General features: G+C 45.8%; 1 protein-coding gene across 1 annotated transcript in view; it reads right to left on the bottom strand.

Moving 5' to 3' along the window:
- Positions 1 to 4,347: 4,347 nt before the first annotated feature.
- Positions 4,348 to 22,349, bottom strand: part of pacrg (PARK2 co-regulated) — a 133,574-nt gene continuing 115,572 nt past the window's right edge. The window contains exons 4-5 of the mRNA XM_030117026.1: positions 21,403 to 21,419; positions 4,348 to 4,524 (exon numbers count right to left, since the gene is read on the bottom strand). Coding sequence (XP_029972886.1) covers positions 4,465 to 4,524; positions 21,403 to 21,419 — 77 coding nt within the window. The 3' untranslated portion in view covers positions 4,348 to 4,464. The remainder of the gene's footprint in view (positions 4,525 to 21,402; positions 21,420 to 22,349) is intronic.

Raw genomic sequence — 22,349 nt, 5'->3', positions numbered from 1 at the left:
AGTCTCTTTCTTCTCCTCCTCCGTCGACAGAACGCTATCGGCGTGTTTGTGCTGCTTTTGTTGCACAGCTCACTGCAATACAAAAGCCTTTGTTGGGCTGCCACTGCTGTGACGCGGTGAGACGGAGACGCACAAGGACGAAGCGGAGCGCCGCCGCCGCACTCAGAAAGTCACCGTTCATTCTGAAATAACGCCTCGACCCCAAGGCCGGAGTAGCCAGGCGCGCGTGGACCCGCTTGTCTGCGCGCTTGACTGCTGATCTTGTGCGGCTGCATGGATTCTGCGCATAAATCGTGGGGTGTCGGTGCGACGCCGAGTGAAACGGCCCGCATGTGTTTCCCGGGTGGCAGTTATTGCTGGCTGCAGGGCAGCGGCAGCTGTTGTGACAGGCTGAAGGAGCCGGGCTAATAATAACCCGGGAGCTGAGCGGGCGCCCGCGGGCCACACATCGTCCAGGGTTGACCCCCGGAGTCCAGTTGCAACGGTTAGTGACAATCGGGCCAGGTCCTGGATTAGAGAATACCGGCGCACCCTGGTAAGGATGACGGCAGGTGTGGAGGAATGCGGCGCGCTGGGCGGCGGGTCCTGGAGCGGCAACGCTCTAAATTCAACACTGCGGCGGCCAGGAAAACATGCACGCTGACCACATGCTGAAAATGTTTTTCCAAAATCCGACGGGCTGCGAGTGTAACTCTGTAATACAGCCATACACGGAGGAAACGGCAGAACTGTATTTTTAGAAAAGGAACTACTTCCCAAATCTCTTCAGAGCCTATTATGAACAAAAAGCAAATAAAAAAAGTGGCTGAGCAACATGCTGTATAAATACAACAGACGTACACATTTTTTCCACAACAGACAAATGGACGAGGAATAACAAAGCAGAAAAACAAAGGGAAAAAAAAAAAATCTTCTGAAGTGAGGCGATAGTACCTGTGTCAGATACTATCTGCTGTAGGGAAATAGAGCAGGATGTTATAACCTGTTCTCTATGACTGCAGGAAATACACTGAACGGCCTGCAATTTGTTTCCTTGTGTGTACTCGGGCGCCTGCAGCAGCAAAGTGATCAATTTCTTATTATGACTAAGAGGAAAAAAAAGGGTCAGAATATTATGATCAGGATCGTTTTGGCTCTGCACTAAATTTGGTTTTATTCTCGTCAACAGGATGCAGTGTGGGAGAAACTCCAGTGATGCTGTGCTCGGTCTCTCTGGCCTGTAGGTCTGAAGCAGTCATGCGGCGATGCTTCTGATGGACCAAATAACCTCAATAGCTGCCTCCATTCCTGTTCACTTCGCAGTTCACTCCATTACTTGCATGAGCAATTACAGCTTGGTGTACTTGTTTTGGTATTGTTTTCCATCATCATGTGTGCATGTGTGTGTGTAGAGGCACATAATCAGAATTTTGAGAGGCGCCAAATCCGTTCACACACACTCCCATTATGGGAATTTGTCATCGTCGAGGCAGAAATAATCATTTTCAAGTGTTGACATGATGTATGGTTTGGATTAGGTGAAGGTTAGATAAGTGGTAATTACAGTATGTGCAATAGTGCACATTTCTATTTACACACTACTGTAAACTCTACACCAGTAACACTGTTCTGGATTTAAAATGTTGACAAGAGAAAAAAGTTACAACAATACTGTCATTAAATCAGTTACCACCCCCCTCCTCAAAAAAAAAAAAAAACAAAAACAAATCAACATTAAAGCTGCACACGATTGTATTTTCTTTATTGCAATATTCAATATGCTGATATTTCACAACACAGCAAGTCAATAAATTTTATCCCAAAGTCACTTTCAGTGTGAGGTCTGAATCCAGATCTGCTGTACAGACTGTTCAACTCAATATCTACCAAAAGCCACAGATTAATGCAGTACAGGAAGTCATTATCATGCAATATGTCAGCTGTGCATGTTTAATATAGTTGACCTGCAGTTTTTATGAATGCAGATTTATTGTCTTAATTCAGAACAAATCATTTTCTTGGAAGAAGATGATGAATATTTCATAAGTAATCCAGCGGCTTATGAGATTCCAGAGAAGCTACAAATTTTGACAGTTTCACTGAAGACTATTCATGAAGCACTGTTGAAAACAAGTTCCTACATGTCAGGGAAATGTTGGTTTTTATGCGACTGTGTCTTTTTTTTGAAGTGTGTTGACACATTTTCACCATGAATAGTAAAACATTCTCAGCTTGAATTTTTGCGTTGCAGCTTTCATTTTGGAGACTAAAACCTGCCGTGAGTTTTCCTGGATGGAGTCAAATGTTATTTAGCATTAGTGCCTTTTCAGCTTCATTTGCAGAGCTGCAGAGAAGATTTATGATCTCATGAACTAGTAGAGGGGGTTGTTAACTGGAAAACCAGAGGGATGAGACTGAAGCCTCCTTTAATGTTAAATCCAGAGTTTCGGTCAGGCTTGATATAAACCTGGAAAATGCAGCGATGTGATGTTTACATGTGCTGAATCTGTTTGTTACTTTCTTATATTCTCCTGCAGGTGTCCAAATGGATATCACTGAGAATTTAACACCTATTAACAACAGTGATGTGGTCTAATTTCTGTACAATATGGAGCGTACAGCACTGCACGCTGGCATACGGCGAATATGAATGAGCAGATGCCAGCGACAAGACCTGCTTTTTGAGGTAAATAACAGTATTTGAGGGAAGAAAAAGCAGAATAACTGTGTTTTCACTTTGTCCTTTCTACTTGTTCTGTTTATCACTAAGCTCTCTTTCCTTTGCCGGCCAGCTGCTCGCCTGTGGCTTAGTAAAATTGGACAGGTGAAGCGGGACAGCGGGGCGTCACTGATACAGTTCGACAGGACTGCAGGCAATTCAGAGTTCGATCCGCTCATTAGGCGAGAACAGAGGTGGAGGTGTACCCCCACTTTTTAAAAGCGGTCCATGTGCCTGTGCCTGTGCTGGGTTTGTTTTTGCGATGCGGCTGCAGTTAAGGCGGTGAATTATGTGTTTTGTCTTGAAAGGGGACCGATCGGCCGCTCTTCCTCTGCAGCAGGCGCAGAGCAGCTCGGCTGGGCCCGGCCGTGTGGAGCACATTCAGTAACATTCTTTTCAAGATGTGCTGGGCTTGAAATATGAGCATTATGAACCTGTCTTCTGCTCGAGAATAGATTCCTCCGCAGGCTTGTAAAGTTGCTTTTGCTGGAGACATGACTTACAATAAGAGATGGTGCAAGTGTCCTTGCGAGTTTCAGAAATCAATTACACTATGTTTCCCCCGTGGGTCGCAGGCTGGCGCATGTATATGTATCAGTGTGCGCCCGAGAAATACAGCTGCTAAAACTTCCACCGCGCCTGTGAAGAAGTTTACACTGCGACTGTAATGCAGTGGAGGATAAAGCGCCTGCAGTCAGAACAGTGTGAGGACGCCGAAGATACCGACTGTGATACTGACTGCTCCGGATAAGGGAAGAATGTGACTACTGTATGCTAACAAAAACACACGGCGAGGGTCCGCGAAGATCACTGCAGGGAGTGCGAGTTCAAAGGACGCTAACCAAACCGTGTGTGTGCATCTGGAGGAATGCTGCCGGCTGTCATTCCTATGCATGTTTCGTGTCGGGACAGGCGGGACAGGAAGTTCGATCTGGCATGGGCCTGAGATTCAATTCTGCTTCGATATTCGGTCTCCAACTTCATTCCACATACCTATCAACAACTAATCAGAACAATAGATAAATATATGCTAATTTTCACACTACCTATTTTAACCATATGAAATCCCCATAAATTGACGCAGACCCAATCAAAGTGCATGATGCAGAAAAAAAGGGAAGTATGAAGTACTTGGTTGTGACCATGGAACTGTCCATGAACCGTGATAATCCACAAGTTGGATCAGAGCGGTAAAAGTAACTTTTTTTTTTTTTTTAACAACTTCGATGTCTCATATTTATATTTTGTTCCGGCTGCACTAACCGCTGTGACAGCAGGCTTTGTCTGCTAAGTAATGGAGGAGCGAAGAGGTTTTCACCCGTGTTTATTCCATCATGCATTGAGAGGTTAATCACTGGCTTTCAGCTCAGCCAAATGCTTGAAAATGACTTATTGCTACGTCTTTACCGCCGTTTTTAAGGCTTTTGTGGTTACCGAGAGGCCAAAGGTTGGGACTTGTAAGTTCATACAGCTAACTGCATAAATATCTGTCTGCACTTAAGTGTGAAACCAGGAAATTTAAACAAACATGAATATATATCCATGTTTTTATTCATTTCTCCTTCTGGTTTAATGCCTGTTCAGTGCAGAAACTCATTGCACCATCAATAAAGATAAAGAAGAACTCCACAAGAGGCAAAGCAAAAGTTGCACAGGCCCGGTCCTTCAGTTCCTAATGCAGGACTGGTAGGTTGGTACCATATATTTGATGTTTAAAAAGGCGTTCTCTCCTCCGTAGCGCTCAAACATCTGCAGAGTCTCTTCAATCAGATCTCCGATGTCTTCCCTCTTCCTCTGGCTGTAGTCGACAGCATCTCCCAGGTTTTCTGAGGACAAGAAGAGACACAGAGAAAGCCAGGATGAAGGAAAAAAAAAAAAAAGCAAAGATAATCCATATTTTAGCACAGTCTGGGTCATCACAGACTGTGAGGTTGATGTCAGGGCTCACAAAGCACCACCTGTGGCCACACCGCGCCGCCATGCTGGAGGCCGAGCGGGCAAATGCCACCCTTCCATCTGACTTCAAACCCAGCGGACGGACAGAATTTAATTTACTCCCCTCACTCCGCGGCCTGTCGGGACCGGAGGGGAGAGGAGTTTTTAAAACTGTTGGGTTGAAAGTTTAATGAGGCGGCCCGCAGAGAGGGGGAGAGCGGCGTGAAGGGCGCACGTTTAGCGACGGCGGCGGTTTTCGCTGACGCACGCGAGGCACGAGCGGTGATCTGGAGTGGCTCCACAGGTGTGTGTGTGTGTGTGTGTGTGTGTTTACTGTGAAGGAGGGCTGCGTTTTTTTACACTTCCCTATTAAACGTACCATCATTACAATCAGACTCTAAACTATGAATAAACTTACAGCCAATCACAATAAAACTAGAAAGAAGAACTTACACACACACGCACACACACGCACGCTGAGGGAGTACACAAAAACACACGAAATTGCACAACAGAAGAAGTTTGACGTGCTGGGGGAACTTGTTATCGAAAAAAACATTCCTGAGGTGTTCAGCCTCCACTCCTTCCTCCTTCTCTTTCAACAGACACGCACACACACACGCACACACACACACAACACACACACACACACACACACACACACACACACACAGATGGTGACTTTATCAGCAAACTGCCAATCTCCCCCCACTGCACAGAGGGCCCAAAACACCTTTCAGAGGAGGGAGGCACACATGCACACAACACACACACACATACACACACACACAAGTTTGAGTCTGTTTGCTGAATAATGTCATGGCCAGTTAAAGTTTCCCAGAGAGAAAGTGTAGATTTTATTCCTGGAGGCAGCTCCAAGAATACCAAGTGGTGAGAACAGCGGCGAGGGGAAGAAGAGAGAATCAAATGTTCGTGCGATGTGAGAGAAATTAGCCCCTTCTTTCACTCCTAATTGGACCTGAAGAGAGACGAGGGCATCAAACCTCGCGGTCACTTCTTCCAAACACTTCATCCTTCATTCTTTCTCAATCTTCTCTGATCTTTCATCTTTACTCTTCACAAACTCAGCCCCCACTCCCCCCCCCCCCTTCCATCTTTTAGCCTCGCCTCTTCCGCCCATCCTCATTAAAACACAAAGGGAGCCAGTCCCATAAAGACGGCTGTTAAGCAGTAACTCGTCTATGATCTCAGAGTTTCACTCGGGACGCAATCAGTGACACAGAAGTGGGCTTCTGACCACTCAGGCATCGGCGTCACTTTTACTCTGTTTTCCACTCAAAGTAGTAGTTTGCTTAATTATTCCGGCATAATTGTTTTTAGGTTTACTTTCACTCCCTCGATTCAAACACAGATATCTGCACTTTATACTTTTTACCTCTTCCAGTAGCTTCACTTCTTTGAAGCCTGACAGGTGATAATATAAAGCAACAGACTACCTTCGAGAATTTAAAAGAAGGAATTCACACTGTTTAATATGAAGCACAAACACATTTTTACCAGTTTTTTTTTCTTTTTAATCTACAAAATAAGTTTATGTCCTTGGTTTGACTTACAACTATGAAACAAGTTGACCTGATGTGAGTCCATCTATCTGTATATGACAATACCACCAGAGAGGCACCAATATCAAATCAAATCAATATAACCAATATCAATATTAATCAAAGTTAAATAAATAAATAAATAAATAAATAACCACGAAAATGGGATGGTAAAAAATAATTTAAAAAAATACTCAAAAATGCAAATAATGTCTTTTACGGAATTGGTTTGTAGTAGTTTTTAGTTTGTCTACTTCTTTTCTTTCCACAGGAAAGTACAGAAAGTGAGCACTTCTGCCAGCCTTGGCTGCCCACAGCACCAACGAGTGCACCCTGCTAGTTAGCGGCGTTGGAAATAGCATCTAAAGAGCAACCATGTGTGGAATTAAAATGAAAACAGCGGGGCAATCGGGGAGGATGGAGGAGGACAGCAGCGCGCCGTGATGTGTGCGAGCGGGGCAAAAGTGACGGGGGTCACCCGGGTCACTCTTACAGTCTGTTTCAGCTGTGCGTCTCCCGAGGGGGTGGGGGTGCACGCATGTTGGTGTGGGTTAAAAAGCTAAAGCCGCAGAGAGTCCCCCCCCCGCCCCCCCGCCGCCCTGTTAGTGTGGAAATGAGCAGCCGAAGCCGGCCCACGGGGAGAGCTTGGCCTCCAGACAGCGAAGCACGGGGAGCCGCGGAAGAGGTGCAGCTTGGGAGCCGGCAAAGCTCCGACCTGTTTACTGGGGCCTGAGGGTGGTGGTGGGGGCGGTGGGGGGGCACGGAGGTCCCGCACGGGGGGAATTGTTGCCGTTGCTACACTGAGCCTCCCGGGCCGACCCAGTGCATTTCTTGTGCTGAGCTGTTTGGAGGCCAGCAGCATCAAAAGGAAGAGGGCAGAGGAATTCGCAGCGATTCTCAATATTTAAAGAGCAGAAAAGGGAGAAGTGTGTTTAAGGAGGGATGGAGGAAAAGGAATGGGGGGGGGGGTGAGGGTGTTAAAAGCTGCCTCTGCAAATGTCCTTCAGCGAAATAACTCCTCTTTCTCGCCGTTTTTCTTCTTCCTCACTCCCCTCCCTGTCCCCCTTTCCTTTTTTTTTTTTTTTCTTCTCTGCTTTCGGCAATATCTGCAACCCTGAGCAGGCAGTGAGACAGTGAGAGGGGAAAAAAAAAGAAGAAGAAGAAAATCTTTAAAAACAATCATAATAAAAACTCCCGCTCTGTGAACAGAAGGAAAAGGGCCTTGCAGGAGTTGGCTGTCTGTTCCTCTGAGGAGGAGAAGAAGGAAGGGTCGATGGAGACAACGGGAAGAGGACCGCTGCTGTAAACGCCACTGAAGGTGAAAGAAGGAAAGGTGCTTTGCTTCTGCCTTTTATGAAAATCTGGCAATCTCTCAGATTCAAGGAGTCTTTAGAGCATTAAGGACAAAATCTATCTATCTATCTATCTATCTATGTATCCATCGAGGTGACGGTGGCAGTGCCTCTCTGCTGTGATTCCTGCCACACCGCAGCAGACGAGCTCTAAACTACACACAACAACAGCTGCAGCCTTCTTCCTTCCTCCTCCCCCCTCTCCTCCTCCTTCTCCTCCTCCACCCTGCTCTTTCTCCATCCCTCATTCCCCACGGTCCTAAACAACCTGTCTTTCCACATCAAGCTGCAGACAAGCTGTCACAGATGCAGCCAGCGCTCAGTGTTTCTCCAAACTAGCTGCGGATGTACAGACAGTGGACTTCAGGGGCATATTTACTGCCGGCAGACTGGGTCTAATGGAGGATTAGCGCGACGCCTTATTCCTTTTTCTCGTCCCTCTGAAATTATAAAAGAGCGGTGCTGTTACCCCGTTCTCTGATTCCTAACCGAGGCTAGCATGCATTATGTGTATGTTGTATTGTTCTAATCTCCGCCGCTGCCAGGGACCGGGTGACACACACACTGCAGCGGCTTTGGGACGCTTAGCTTGAAATTCCAGAGCTGATTCACCATCAATCCAACGGCCTTTGTTTCTAATCAACTTACGCCTGAATGTGGAAGTTCCTTATGAAAGCAGCTTAGGGACGAGGCCACCAGCACAACAGCTCTCTGAACACACGATCAATATATGCGAGCGACCGGTTGTGTTTATTCTCCTGCTTCGCTCTCGGAGCACTGGCAGTTATGAGGGAGACAAACCAACTTGACTTCCTGGAGTAGTTCGACTGTGGCTGTGCAGCCGAAGGCGGAAAACACTGCCTTGTTATTCTTTCTCATCAATAACCTGATAACCACATAGTCCGTCCATAATCTTTTGCTGGAACATCCCTCAGTTGATCAGAATGAAAGATTTCAAAATAAGGCTTGGTTATATCATGATCATTTTTACATCTCTATTTTAAAGAAGGCTGAGAGAAATAATAAAGAAATACTGAGGGTCAAGCTGACTCAAAAGCTTTAGGGTACATTTGTTTTCAAGCCATAAGGCGACGGATAGAGCGGAGCTTGGTGGTGTGTGTGTGACAGAGGGTGTGTGGGCAGGAGGTGATGGGGAGTGGACGGGGACCGCTGGAGGAGGGCTGCGCTTAGCGGCAGGGCTCTAATTAAAAGGGTCTCACAGTTGGGCGCCAGGCAGGCCTCTCATAAAGGGACTCGCACTCTGGCGGGGAGGTGGGAGAGACCAGGTGTGAGCGCGTGTGTGTGTGTGCGTGCGTGTGTGTGTGTGTGTGTCTCTTTGTGAAGTCCCTAACCTAAGACCTTCCCCATGTGGACAAAAATGTAACATCCCACAATGTTTAACACAACTGAAGCCAACAACAATCCACCCATCCATCTTGGGCCCCCATTAGTCCGTGTGGGGTCACAGGGGTCACAGGGGCAGCATAGGGAGCAATGAGCCCTCACTCCCCTACAAACTGCCCCCACACCAAACCAGAGATATAATTCACCTGTTTTTCAAGGTGAACATGTGGTTTGGTGGCTGAGGTTACGATCAGGGTAATCCTACAGTCAGGGTGAGGGTCAATCTTTCACTCCTGCTCTGTCAGCGCTGACACCAATTGGCATGCTTATCTTTTTATGACCAAAACTCCTTTATCATTAAATCACAAGACCAGCAGTGAGCAGAGAAAGGAGGCTTTGAGCTCAGACGACTCATCACAGAAGGATTTCCAACAGGACAGACCGCAGATCAGACTCACCAACACGTAACAATCGTATTGAAATATCATTGATTGTTATAAAGGAAAACATTGGCAGATACACTTATTTATGCAACATTTTTGTACAATCATAAAGTCTAAAACTTAAAAAGTACAGATGATCTAGTAGTAAAAAGACTAAACACTGTGTGTGTGTGTGTGTGTGTGTGTGAGAGAGTAATTACCATGGACACTGCTGTGGACACATTCTGTACAGACACATACACACATGTGGTGAGAGGAATATTCATGTGGGACAGAAGCAACGAAGAAGGAAGAGACAGCTGAAAAACAACAAGCACAGCAGTCTGAACATCTGCTTTGGAAAAAAAATATCCGAAAGTAGAAAATTATACATGAGAAAAAAATGCCTTACCAAAGTGTTATACATGTTGAGCTTTCAGATGTTGTAGAATTACTCCACAAACACACTACAATTACTTTGTTGGTCATGTAACTTCCGTTATTTATTCTTTTCAGAAGTCATTCTATACTGTGACACACTGTCAAAGCTGTGTAGAGGCCACAGAAACCTGCTACAGAAAGGCCCTCAACTGGACTCAAACCTGGAATGTCTCGCTGTGAGGTGACCATGCAAACCACTACACCACACAGTCCTCAAACTGACATTCAAGACAAGACAGACATCAGATTAATCAGAATTTGCTGATTCAACACGGCCGACGTGGCCGTGACGTCCTGTCTGACATCTTTATGCTGCCGTCGCTGAGGCCGAGCCCGCAGCAGGATTAATGAAGGCACTCCACTTTAATGACCAATCAGCAGCGCCGCTCTTCAGCGGAGGCTCTTCTAAAGCAGAGTGAGTAGGCCGGGCAGAGACAGGATGTCCAGGTGTGTCCAGATGTGTTTGTACAAGACTAAAATGATAGGCAATCCCAACATGGAAAATCTCACTCAAGAACGTCTCTCTAAAAGAAGTCGTGGGATGACTCTGGGCTGTCTTGCTGTGGTGAAATCGTGCCCTGCAAATAAGTCATTCACATATAAATGCACAAAGGAAAAGCTGAAGTGTGAAATAATAACCTCACAAGGTGGGGGTATTTAAGTAAAGAAATACTACTTTAGGCAAAGTGTTCAAGTCTCAGAAATGTGCTTCTTTAATCATTTACTTTCCTTTCAAGGTTGAACTTTCAATCCTTTTCTCACAAAGTGGCAAAAACCTTACAATCTATGTCAAACTGACAAGAAAACATAAACAACACTTAAGTGTAATTATAATTACATACAGGAAACCCAGGAAAAAAAATGTGTCAGTTATTGCAAGGTGTAGTATTATGTCATAATGAGATTTTATCATTGTAACTCAATGTTTCTTAACTGGTCTGGCTTCCGAGTTCATCATCAAGCTGCAATCCAAACTGAGAAAAACATCCAAGATTTATATTTCTTGAATGAAAATATGGATCAGGGAAGCAATTCCAATTCCAGCCTACTCTGGAGGCCAACACTGTTGTTATTGTCCACTTTCTCATGCATCTGCAGCAGAAGTATTCTCACCAGCTGTGGTGCGCACTCACAGTAGGAACATTTCAGAAAAAATGCATATGTCTGGGTCGTGAACCACCAGTTGAGAATCGTTAACCGAAGTGATCGAGTCTCCTGCTCAGTGTGAGCAGACAGTTCGACGAGGAGCTAAACTGATCGCTTTCGTAACGCTTGGCTCATGTTTTCGTGATAATCGCACCTCTAACACACACTCAGAAAGCTTGTCACCTAAAGTTTCCAAAAGGCTTGTAATTTGCTTGTGTGTGGTTTGGGCCTTTCTGAATTGACCGATCGGTTTGCTTTGTGGCTTTCTAGTCTGGCTCAAACGCTCCCTTTCCCTCCTGACTGGCTATTTTCCTCTGCCAATGTCCCCAGCCCCCCTTTTCCCCTAATGGATTAGCAAGAGGCTGACGGACAGCACAGCTGCGGCTCACATACTCACTCACTCGCTTACTCACTCAGACACACACACACACACACACACACACACACACACACACACATATACATAAACATACACATACCTGGAGCTGGGCCCATTCCCACTTTGTTGCTTTTCCATCACAACCTTTGTCCGTAATCAATAACAGCATTTCAGCTTAACACAGCTCGCCCCAATGAGGCCTGCAGCCTCAGTCACATCGCATTCAACACACACGCACACACACACACACACACACATATACACACACACGTACACGCACAAGACTCTGTGGAGCAAAGTAAAACAATAGGCTTATGGCCAGCCGTAGTTTATTAAACCCCCAACCTCTACAGCAGCCATCATCTGACTGCTCATGCTTACTGAAGTCTAACCTTTGCTGTAGGTCAGCGATCTCATTTTCCATGTGTTCATCCAGCCCAGCAGCACTCAGTCTACAGACTACCTGCAGCACAGAAGCTTTTCAACCCGGTGAAAGTTGGACATCAGCAAAGCAATACGCCAAGTGGAGTATAAAAAAGAAAAAGAAAACAAAACAACAAAAACGAGTCAAGGTCAGATTGCACAGCACAAAGTAAGGCTGGAAGGATGCGTAGACAAGGTTGAGACACAGATGTAACCTGCGGAGGATGTTCCTGAGCCGTATAAGAGCTAAAGCTGTTAGATTCCTATCGATCTGGGTCCCACTGGCTTACTCGTCTACATCTGTACGTAGGTATACAGGAATTGAATTCCAATTCCACACTTCCGCCAAAATCGCGCCGTGTCTTCGGCTAATCTTTCCCTGGAAATCCCGGGCTGCGAGAGGGATTCCAAGCACAGCTGAGACAAGGTGAAAGACTCACTCCTGCACAGATCACAAAACACTCATTTTGCTCATTTCTTTTTCAATTAGCCAAGTAGACCTCGCCATGACCGAGAGCAATATCAGTTTGCGCCATTTAGTCATGCTTTTAATGCACAAAGAGAGCTCATCTTAGATGATGGATCAATGCTATTTTCCAAGCTGTTACCATGTCCATTATTGTTTCAATTACCAGCACACAGATAATGGTTATCCCGGCCTCTTCTTATCCAATTGCAGCCTGATAGATGCATCTGCGAATCAGCCTTTGCACGCTTGTCACAGACCTAAAGGACAAAGTCTTCCTGTGTTATGTTCACAGGTACGTCACGCCGATGGTCTAGAAGGGCAGCCGCGTTTTAATTATTTTCAAATTAGACTCCACATTGTTCAACATGCAAGGGCGCACGACATGACAAATGATCTCTGTGGCCTCTGCAGCATAGATCTTATTCTAGGATAGAATACTTTTGTCTTGTTTCATACAGAGGGTCATGGAAAACTCTGCACAGCCCCAAAGTCTCACACCACGGTGCAACAGCTCATCTGTACCATGAATTCATCTGAGCGGCGCCACAAGAAGCTGCTGAAGCTCCAGTAACACAGAGGTTCAAACCTGAAATTCTCTTGCGGAGAGCATGACAAACACACGATTTCTTTTCCATTTTCTCCCAAGAGATTATATATTTAGGGATTAGAACTTCAGTGGTGGGGTACTCACTGGCACTGTAACTTGAAATCCTCAAGTGCCGTAGCGGCAGATGAAGCCTAGCTTTTTGCAAGAGGCACAGAAATGGTACAGTGAAACAAAAAGGAAAGGAATCAAAGCTTCTAAAAGCGCGGAGGACGGCGGCCCTTCCCACTCCGCCTGTCCGCGCCGCTCCCCGGCTGGGAGGAGAGTGTCAGTGCTGTCAGGTGTGAGTCAATGCCGTCAGATGCGATCTCATTACGCCAGCTTACCTCAAGGTTAGCAGCGGGCTGCTGGCTAGGCACAAAATCGATCTGCACCAGGGACAGGCGTTAAAGGCCACCGCAGTGTGCAGTGCGCACGGAACCCGGACAAGAGCCAAACAAGCACAGCGCTTTGAAATGCAAAGGCTCACTGACACAGGCGGAGGCGCGCAACATATATGCACAAAGCTCCGAGAGCAGATTACCATAGTAATGCATCCCGGAGGATCACCTTCCTCTTAAACTTTCTGGAACCCTGTCAGCTCAGAAAGCTGTTTGTAACACTACCTGTACCAAAAACTATTTAATCACTATCACCAAATGATCAAATTTTAATTTCTAACTCACGAAATGCAACCTTCAAACACATCACAGCACTGCTAACCTGCTCTGCGACAACACACAATAACGTCTGACAGAAAACAATGCAGCCTCTTGTTCTATAACGGAAAAAAAAACAAAAAAAAACATGTTTACTCAAAGCCTTCTAATAAGAGATGTGTTTGACAGAAATCCATTCGGCATTGACGAGCTCTCGCATCTCCAAATCTATCAGATCATCAAAAGCTTATCTCCGGGTTCAGTGGAAATGTCCACCTCTGCAAATGTTCATCTGGAAATGTCACAGCAGCGCTGCTCATTCCTGGGATTCAGAGCACATGGAGACGTCACATTAATGGCCACGACAACTAATAAATAAACAACAGGGGGCCGTTTTATCTCCCGTTCGGCTTGCTTTGTGGCTCACAGTCCCAGAAACTAATGCTGAAGAATTGAATATTAACAGGAAACAGCTTGGCTTGTGGACCTTTGCTCTGTCCATATGTGGGGAACACAGGCTATCTGCTTTTTTTCCATGCTAACGTTTACACATCTTTATGTTAAAAAATTAGCACATGTTTGAGTTGCCTTTTTAAATTAGTTGTTTTCCTTGAAAATTTTTAAATAAATGGCATAGCACGGCTTGGACTTGATTAGCTCCATTTTTTCATTAACACCTCCACATTGCATGTGGCTGTTCTTTAAAACAATCCAAATACTGTGAATTAAAAAGATAATTTTAACGACTGGTAAATGCACTGTGGTAACATAAGAGAGCCATAAAATAGGAAAAAAGGAACGCTGGGAAGTGTTCAGTGTAATTTGATTTTCCTGTTATTCCAAGCCAGCCACGCTGTTTGACGATGCAAAGTAAATAAAGCTGCTCTTTTTCCTCAGCGTGGATTTGTCTGCAACAGGATTTATTTCAGAAAGATATCGGGGTGATTGTATTTTGGAGAAGACTGCAATTAAAAAAAAAAAAAAAGGTTTAATCTTTTCACAATTGCGAAATCGGAAATAAAATAAGGAACATGCGACAGGAAATTCACATCGATCATATTTTTAGTTGTACATATATTTAAAACTTTTTTGTAAGTCATTGAAATGCCTTTACTCTCCTCAGTATGCCTGAGCAGCACTGACACCGATCAGACTGTCCACTTAGTAAAAACTGAATTTAAAAAATGAAACACCAACAACTAATCATGATGCTGATAAAAGAAATTACCAGTTGTTCTGATGAGCCACTTATGAAATGTATGTGTCCCTTGACACCTGTTGCCATGGAGATCATGTCAAAATGTTATGAAGCGATGCCGAAACAGCCGTTATGCACAGCTACACACGCTGCCTGGCTTCTTCATGATGTACAGTTCCACTAATGTAATCCCTCAACGACAGCTCTGCCATTGACCGTTGATCAGTTTTGCGTGAAAAGAATCAGAGAATGTGGTTGAATCTTCGCCCATTTTGTTTGTTGTAATTTGGAGCGGTCCGTGGTTCATGTATCTCATATTTCATATCAGTGGGAAAGCAGATAAATGGCAATTTGTTCTTGTTTTACTTTTTTGAGCTTGATATTCAATCGTGGAACTGGACTACAACCCCGGTGTTGAAAAAGTAAGACATTATACTATTTTATGACATTTCTCATAAGAGCCATTAAAAGAATTGGGTTTACAGGTAACATGATGGAGTAGAAAAAAAGTTTAATATGGGACACTTTGATACAAATATTAAAATCAATTATAAACAGAAATCTGGCTCAAGGAAATATTGATTTAAATGAATGCAGTGTTAAATTTGTGTGTAATTAAGATATGCACACAACTTTTTCCTAACACTCAGTAAAAGTTAGAGTGATGGCCTGCAGCGCATTGCAGTTGGGCGTGAGTAAAGGTCAACGGGTCGCCGCTTTATCACACGGCAAACAGACGGTCAGACACACCCATTCACAAAACGGTCAATTTTAATGTCGACATTTCAGCAGGAAACAGTGTTAATAGTCATCACGCTGTTCCAGCTGTGTATATATAGTGAAAGAGGCATAAAACTGAGTTCTCTCTCCAGTCTAGACGGAGTTTTCTTGCTTTTAAAAGCATGAAATGATCAGAATGTTGAGCATCACATGGAGCACAACAGTCAAACCGTTTAACTGTTGTCAAGGGTAAAAAAATATGTTTCTCTGTTTGATGATGGAGATGTCTGAGTATACCAAAAAAAAAAAAAAAAGAAAGAAAAAGAGAGAGAGAGAGAGAGAGCAGGCAAAGGTTTGGAAGATGAGAACAGGCCCATTACAAAACAAGTCAAAGGCAGCACTGATGTGACACCTGAAAAATGCAGCGGGATGGAGAAAACAGGCGGCGCTGGGTGGAATGACCCGGACAACACGGGGAGGAATGGAATCAGAGGAATCGCTCTCGTAAAGGCAACACATGTCCAGACAGAAACTCAGGTTGGGAAAAAAAAAAAAAAAAAAAAAAACTGACAAAGAGAACGAACGAGATGGGAAGAAGAGAGAGGACGAGTGACAGGACGAGAGTGAGGAGAGGTCGAGCGCCGTCGCAGATTCAAAGAGCGAATCCATTTGTGCCCGTCGCTCGGCACAAGAGGAACATTTGAAGTGACACACTAATTTAAGTCAGTGACGAATCAAAGCCCCTCACTGATATTACCCTAAAGTGTGGTGAGTATCCTCCCCCCACTTCACTTTTTTTTCTTCTTTTCCCGTGAGTCCACGGAGGAACGTGATTGTAGTTTCAGCATCAAAAAGAATAAAAGGTGTGCGCTCGCTCCTCGAACGCAACGTAGTTACCGCACAATGTGACAACAATGGCACACACACAGACACACACAGACACACACACTCTCTCGCCCGTACGCAGTGATGGGCTTTGTGCCTGGCTAATAAAATCACTTTAGTCTTCATAACCACTTTAGCCTTGGACGCTGCCATCGACGGAAGGACAAACGCGCGCGCGCACGCACGCACATACAGGAGCGAACGGCGAGCGGTCCAGCCCTTCCATTAGCCTAATGAAGTGGCTCTCTAAGATGGATGACATGACATCACCTCCACCACCAATCACAATATCACCCCTAAAAAACCTTCCACTAAAAGCCCCACCCCTCCGCACTGACAACCCCCCCACCCTTCTCCACCCCCCACCCCAATGCACCAAATGGACTCGGAGCGATCCAGAGCCCATTCGGCTGGCTCACAACGCTTTTATTGGTCCAGTTATTTATCTCTTTAATGCAATTGGCTGGAGTGGATGCCTATGGATGTGGAGGGCCAGTAAATCAGGGTGGGCCGAGGCAGCGCCTGTGATTAAAAGAAGTTTGGCCGAACAATGACAATGGCGGCGAGCGGACGGCGCGAGGTCCGTCTGCATGCAGAGCAGGAAGGGGAGGCGGCCGGTCGTCTGAGAGCAACAGCTTCCAGAGGATGGTGGACAAAGGGAGGGCACTGGAGAAGAGGAGGGCACGAATGCAACAAAAATAAGTAAAAACTATAATCATTTGTTTAGTTTTTCTATTTGGTTGAGTTTCCAACCACTAGAAACTGGAGGACACTCTACTTTCACGGGCCGCATCTGCTTTGCAGGATGCAAACGTGATATACTGACACCTGTCATGTGATATCAAGTGTTTCACCGTCACGCAATAAAGGTCTCGGGACCTTGGCCGGATGGTGATCTCAGGTCTTCGCACTTGTTGTGGTGACGTACGGCGCTTTGGAAATGCCCACAAACGCTGTCAAGCTCAAGATTTAAAATGCTTTCACTGAGGGGAGATTTACGCTGTTTGGCTCTGTGTTGCTCCCGCTGCTTGAATTTGGAAAGAAGATGATCCGAATTGTGGACGTGGCTGAAAAACCACCGTCTGGTTAAGGAGACATGATCTAGTCGTCTTTCTCTCCTCTTCAGTCTCTCTCTTGTAGAAGGACAAAGGAGAGTGTTTATGGGTGGACGGATGCAGGTACGGGCATCCATAAACAGTCTGTGTTTTATAGGCAGGCAGCAAGGCCCGGGGGTCTGTCAAGGTTTACGAGTGCTCGGGCCCTTTAAAGGAGGAGTGTTTAAGTGTGGTATTTACATAAAACATGGCAAGGTGTCTGTTCTGAAGCAGGCCTCCTCTCAGCGTGGATTATCTGTGGCGGACAGGTCATCCAGATCAAGAATCATCAAATGTTTCTCTGGATCGAAATTGCATACAAATATGGTTTTAATTTGAAGATTACTACAATGCAAAGTAAGAGAAACAAACAACAAATCCTATAATCTGTGTATAAAACACACATTGTGGTAAAAAAAAAAAAAAAAAAAAAAAAAAAAAAAAAAGCTGTAGGAATAGCAAATTCATTTAAAGTAAGAAAAATGTCACTCATTTCCAAACTAAATTTGTCCTCCATCATCATTGGACTCGCCATTGGCCAATGCTTTGTGCTTTCCGCCAGCTCTGGCCCTTTTTTCCACCAGCTTTCAGTGTTTGTGCTTCCACTCCAAAGAGAAAACGGGAGATTACTTTCTCAAACAACAAACAATAAACACTTTGAAAAATCAGTTTAAAAAAAAAAACCCAGGCCTGTACGTATAACTGTGAGCAGATGGTTGTATCATTTGCATGTATCACCTCCACGGTGTGATTATTTATTATTAACAGAAGTCTCTTCAGTACAATCTGAGGCAGAAAGAGAGGAGAGAGCGGGAGATGAAGTCGGCGGAGGGATGAGGGAGGAACTGAGATGTGCGAGGACAGCAGTACCACCCCGACGTGAGTCATAGGACACACTGTCAGCAGCCATCCAACATCGCACACTGACTCATTACGCTGGAGGAGAGGAGATGACAACAGCACACATGATCAAGGGGAATGGAAAAGGAACGTTAGCGACAGACAGAATCACGAGGCGCAGGCGGGAGCAGCGGTTACGTTTCCGGCCCATCTCTCAGGTGGCGTGAAAACTTTCAATCCTCCGCAAGTGTAAACCGTGGAAACCTCTCTGTGCGTTTCAATTCTCAAGTCGTTACAAACCAATTTGAGCCTCATGCGGCACAGATTGGTCGGTCGGTTCCAGACAACTGACAGCGAATGTATGTAGCCAAGGATACATGACCTTGGGGAAGGAAAGAGGTGGACAGTATGATGGTTTTAAGAAAATATAAGCTCCATGTTCTCCATGAAGGAACAGATTATCCTTCAGAAGCAATAAAAAAAGCATTGTGCGGTTGTGTACTGCAATTACAGTAAAAATGTCAAAATTTACACAGATTATCTTTAATTCACAGTGCATCTTTCTGTGTTTATTTAGATGAGTGGTCCAGACACAGCGATGCCAACTTCTGCTGCATCATCCGACAGGCAGCCCAATGACAGGGACTGAAATAAATAAAGACCGCCCGCCGCGCTGATTGGTAAAGTCATAATTAAAACACGACTTCATAACGCTGAAGAGACGCCAACGTAGGAGAGATGAAACATGAAAGCCATGATGTAGCACTTTTTCCACAGACATCCATGCTCTGATTTAACTACGCTGTTTTATTAAATCCCGTCCCTGCGGAGAACATCCGCGTGATGTTGCAATAAACAAAACAGGTAATAAAAGGCCTTTCTGACTCAATTGTAAAGTTTTGCTGGAGATTTGCCGCAGCCAAAGACAAAAAAACTCCAACCTCCTGACTTGTGACGCACACTGGCAGAGGTTACAGCGGGCTGTGTGTGACTGGATGCTGGAGGATTTGATTAAGGCTTTGGGATTTGAGTCATGGCTCCGTTACGTACTCCCACAACCGACATCTACATGTCACATCCATACATCACCATAAAATTTCAGCACATTAGGCGTCCCCAGACAAACGCGGTCTTTATGTGGGGATATGTTGCCAGTCGGCAGGTTTTATTAATAAGGGGTGTGTCTGTGTGTGTGTCACGTCTCCTTAAAGTGAATGTTTTTGTCCGTGTAGTAACTTGGGGGGAGAAGCAGCGTCCCCCGGCCAAGCGGGGGAGCAGGACCATTAGGCCGGCAGAGATGGGACCATTTATTTGGCTCTTTTTCTGGCTGTGGCTGTATTATCTGCCGTGATGCTATTTGTCTGAGAGCAGCCATGCCGACGCTGCGACGGGGCCGGGAGGGGCGGGATGAATGATGGGCCCGGAGACGCGGCCAGTTTTGCTTCGCTGACAAACTGGGGCAGGAGCTGGAGGGGTGTGACGGCGAGAGCCAGGCAGGGGAGAGCGGAGCAAGGGGGCGGCGGCGAGGCGGGGGAGCGGGCGCACGCCAGACACACTGCGGTAGCCCTCTTCGCCGGAGGACGCAATTTACAGCATCTGTTGGCTGTGATTGATCAGAAGAGGAGGAGAGGAAGGGTAATGGTGTGCAGTGCCGTGTGTGACACAGGATGAACTGACGGCGTGGAGGAAAGGGTTAAAAGCAGACAATCAGAGTAAAATTGAGTATGGGAGAGAACGGAGGACGGCAATAAAGACAGATTGAGGAGGACGGCAGGATGAAGGCAAACTAAGAGGGTGAGACATGAATGAAAAGAAAAGGTTGCTGGTGCGGGAGTGTGTGAGCGAAAGAGACAGAGGGAATATATATATTTGTCCCCTGATGGGCGCATGTTAGAGGTCCATCCGAGAAGAAATGAGATCAGTCGCTGACTTAGTTGTAGAGGAAGACTTTGCTGCCCTGCAGCTTACACACCGACTCAATACCTTCCTCTCCATCTCTCTCTCCTTCACTCTCATACAACCCGCAGCGCATTTAATCTCCGCCATGATACCGCGCGTGCGTCCGAGGCTTGTGTGTATGTGCACGTGCACGTGAACGCCCGCAAACTCCTATTACCCGGGCTCCCGTCCCACTCCGGCTCTCCATCAAATGGCTGCGGCCGTTTCCCCCGCTCGCCTCTCCTCGCTATCTCTGTTGCTCCATCCCAGCTGAGACCACAGAGGAATCTCCTCATAGAATCACCCACTAAATCATCTATCCACCAAACAGACACCTTGGCAAACACTCTTACTGTGAGCTTTCATTTCCAATCTAAACACACACTGGATACAGGCTGGGTGTGTGTGTGTGTGTGTGTGTGTGTGTGTGTGTGTGTGTGTGTATATCGCCCTGAGAGGAAGTCAACTGAAAATGCATTGCGTCTTTTTCTCTGTACACATAAAAATGGATTTGCAGCTATCTAAGTCATTAATTACAGGCAGGTACATTTGTTTACTTAGATTATCTTGCAGTAGCTACATAAGTGTCGGAAGGCCTCAGGCGCAGCATGACAACTTAAAATCTGTGGAAAGGATTTTCGGAGAATTTATTTCCTTTTAATATACAGAATACGATTGGAAATATACCTGAATAATGTCACATTCTCTGAGCTTCCCACCAGGAAGGTTGAAAAAGCAGATCCCAAAATGCCAGACAAGCTTGAAGGACAGATCGTCTCCTTTCTTCTGAATTATTTTAATGCAGCCTACATGTTCGGTAATTGGTTTCCAAAGGGAATCTCGCTCCAGCACGGTGTGTATTTAGACCATTGCTCTGTCCAAGCACTGAACAGTCATGTCTGTTTTATTCTTCCGTTTTATTTATTTACTAGGTTTCTTGGCCCGGGTGGATAAACTAACCTGAAGTGCCCTGATTGACGGTTTAAAAGTCGGAGGAAGCGGTTTGCCAACATGCCAGAAGTGAGTTAATGTTGCTGTGAAATCCAACAAACACACCTCACACACTGCCCCAAACACAACCCCCGATCTGCGGCAGCAGAGAGAACCGGGCCTCTGCCTGGCGGTGTGGCGAGGGAATGTGCTGGAGGGCGGAGAGAGAGGAAGGTGAGCGCCGGGGAGGCAGATTAGAGCGCCTGGAGGCTGCCGAGGAGGAGAAGGAGGAAGAAAAAGAGGGAAGAGAGATGAAACGCGCGGCGGAGGAGTTAGCTGGTGGTTAATGGTATCTGACTGAGATTACACCGCCGCTGGGCTTACCTGATTACAGCACAGTGCTGGAGGACAATAAAGAGACGGAGCATCACACACATGCATGCACAGACTCCGTACACAAAGCAGGAGGAATTCTGGTCTAATGGGAGGCAGCGGCTGCAACATTCTGGATACGTTCATCCATAGGAGGACTGTTTTTACCTTCTAGTACTCCTATATTGCATAAGTTGTGTGTGTGAGTGTGTCTTCGTGAGGATGAAATGCATCAGATGTATTAGTGAGCTCACCAAAGCTATTCCTCCCCCTCACTCTTCTCTGGCTCCACAGCAATCAGCCATATAGGCCCGTACAATACACACCCTCCTCGCTCAAACTTTCCTCTTGATCTATGTTTCATGCCCAGGCTGGGACGTAGGAGAGCGCACACACACGGCACTGCACCACTCGTACGGAGTCGCAAAACGATCCGGGGCCTTACAGGACGAGGAAAACGAGAGAAGTTAATTAATCACCCGCGTCTCATTTTCCCTTTATAACACTCATTTACTCTGTGGCTCATTTCGCCGCGTGTCACACTCCTCTCGCCGCTGATCTGAGCCGTTTGATGACGGTGGAAATGATTGTTGGTGGTTCTGAAAGACTTCAAATATCTCCTTTTTGTCAAATATTACAAGTGGGTGCCAGCTTTACGCATTCCTAAGTGGAATGACCGGTCTAATGCAAAAAGCATGAGGCAGAGAGAGAGAGAGAGAGAGAGAGAGAGAGAGGGAGAGGGAGAGGGAGAGGGAGAAAGAGAGAGAGAGAGAGAGAGAGAGATTCTGTCATGAAAGCTGAAGCCGTATGTGATATTTTGTGTCGGAGCAGCTGGTTTTCTTACAACACCTGCTGCTCTTTCAACAGGAGCTGAAATTACTTGTTCAACAGAAAATTAATCAACAGCCATTTTGCAACCTGATTAGTCATGTAAGTCATTTCTCAAGTGAAAACACCAC

Source organism: Salarias fasciatus, chromosome 19, assembly GCF_902148845.1.
Source record: "Salarias fasciatus chromosome 19, fSalaFa1.1, whole genome shotgun sequence".
Taxonomy (NCBI): domain Eukaryota; kingdom Metazoa; phylum Chordata; class Actinopteri; order Blenniiformes; family Blenniidae; genus Salarias; species Salarias fasciatus.
The sequence above is the reverse complement of the archived record's forward strand: the minus strand, read 5'-3'. Positions and strand labels throughout refer to the sequence as shown.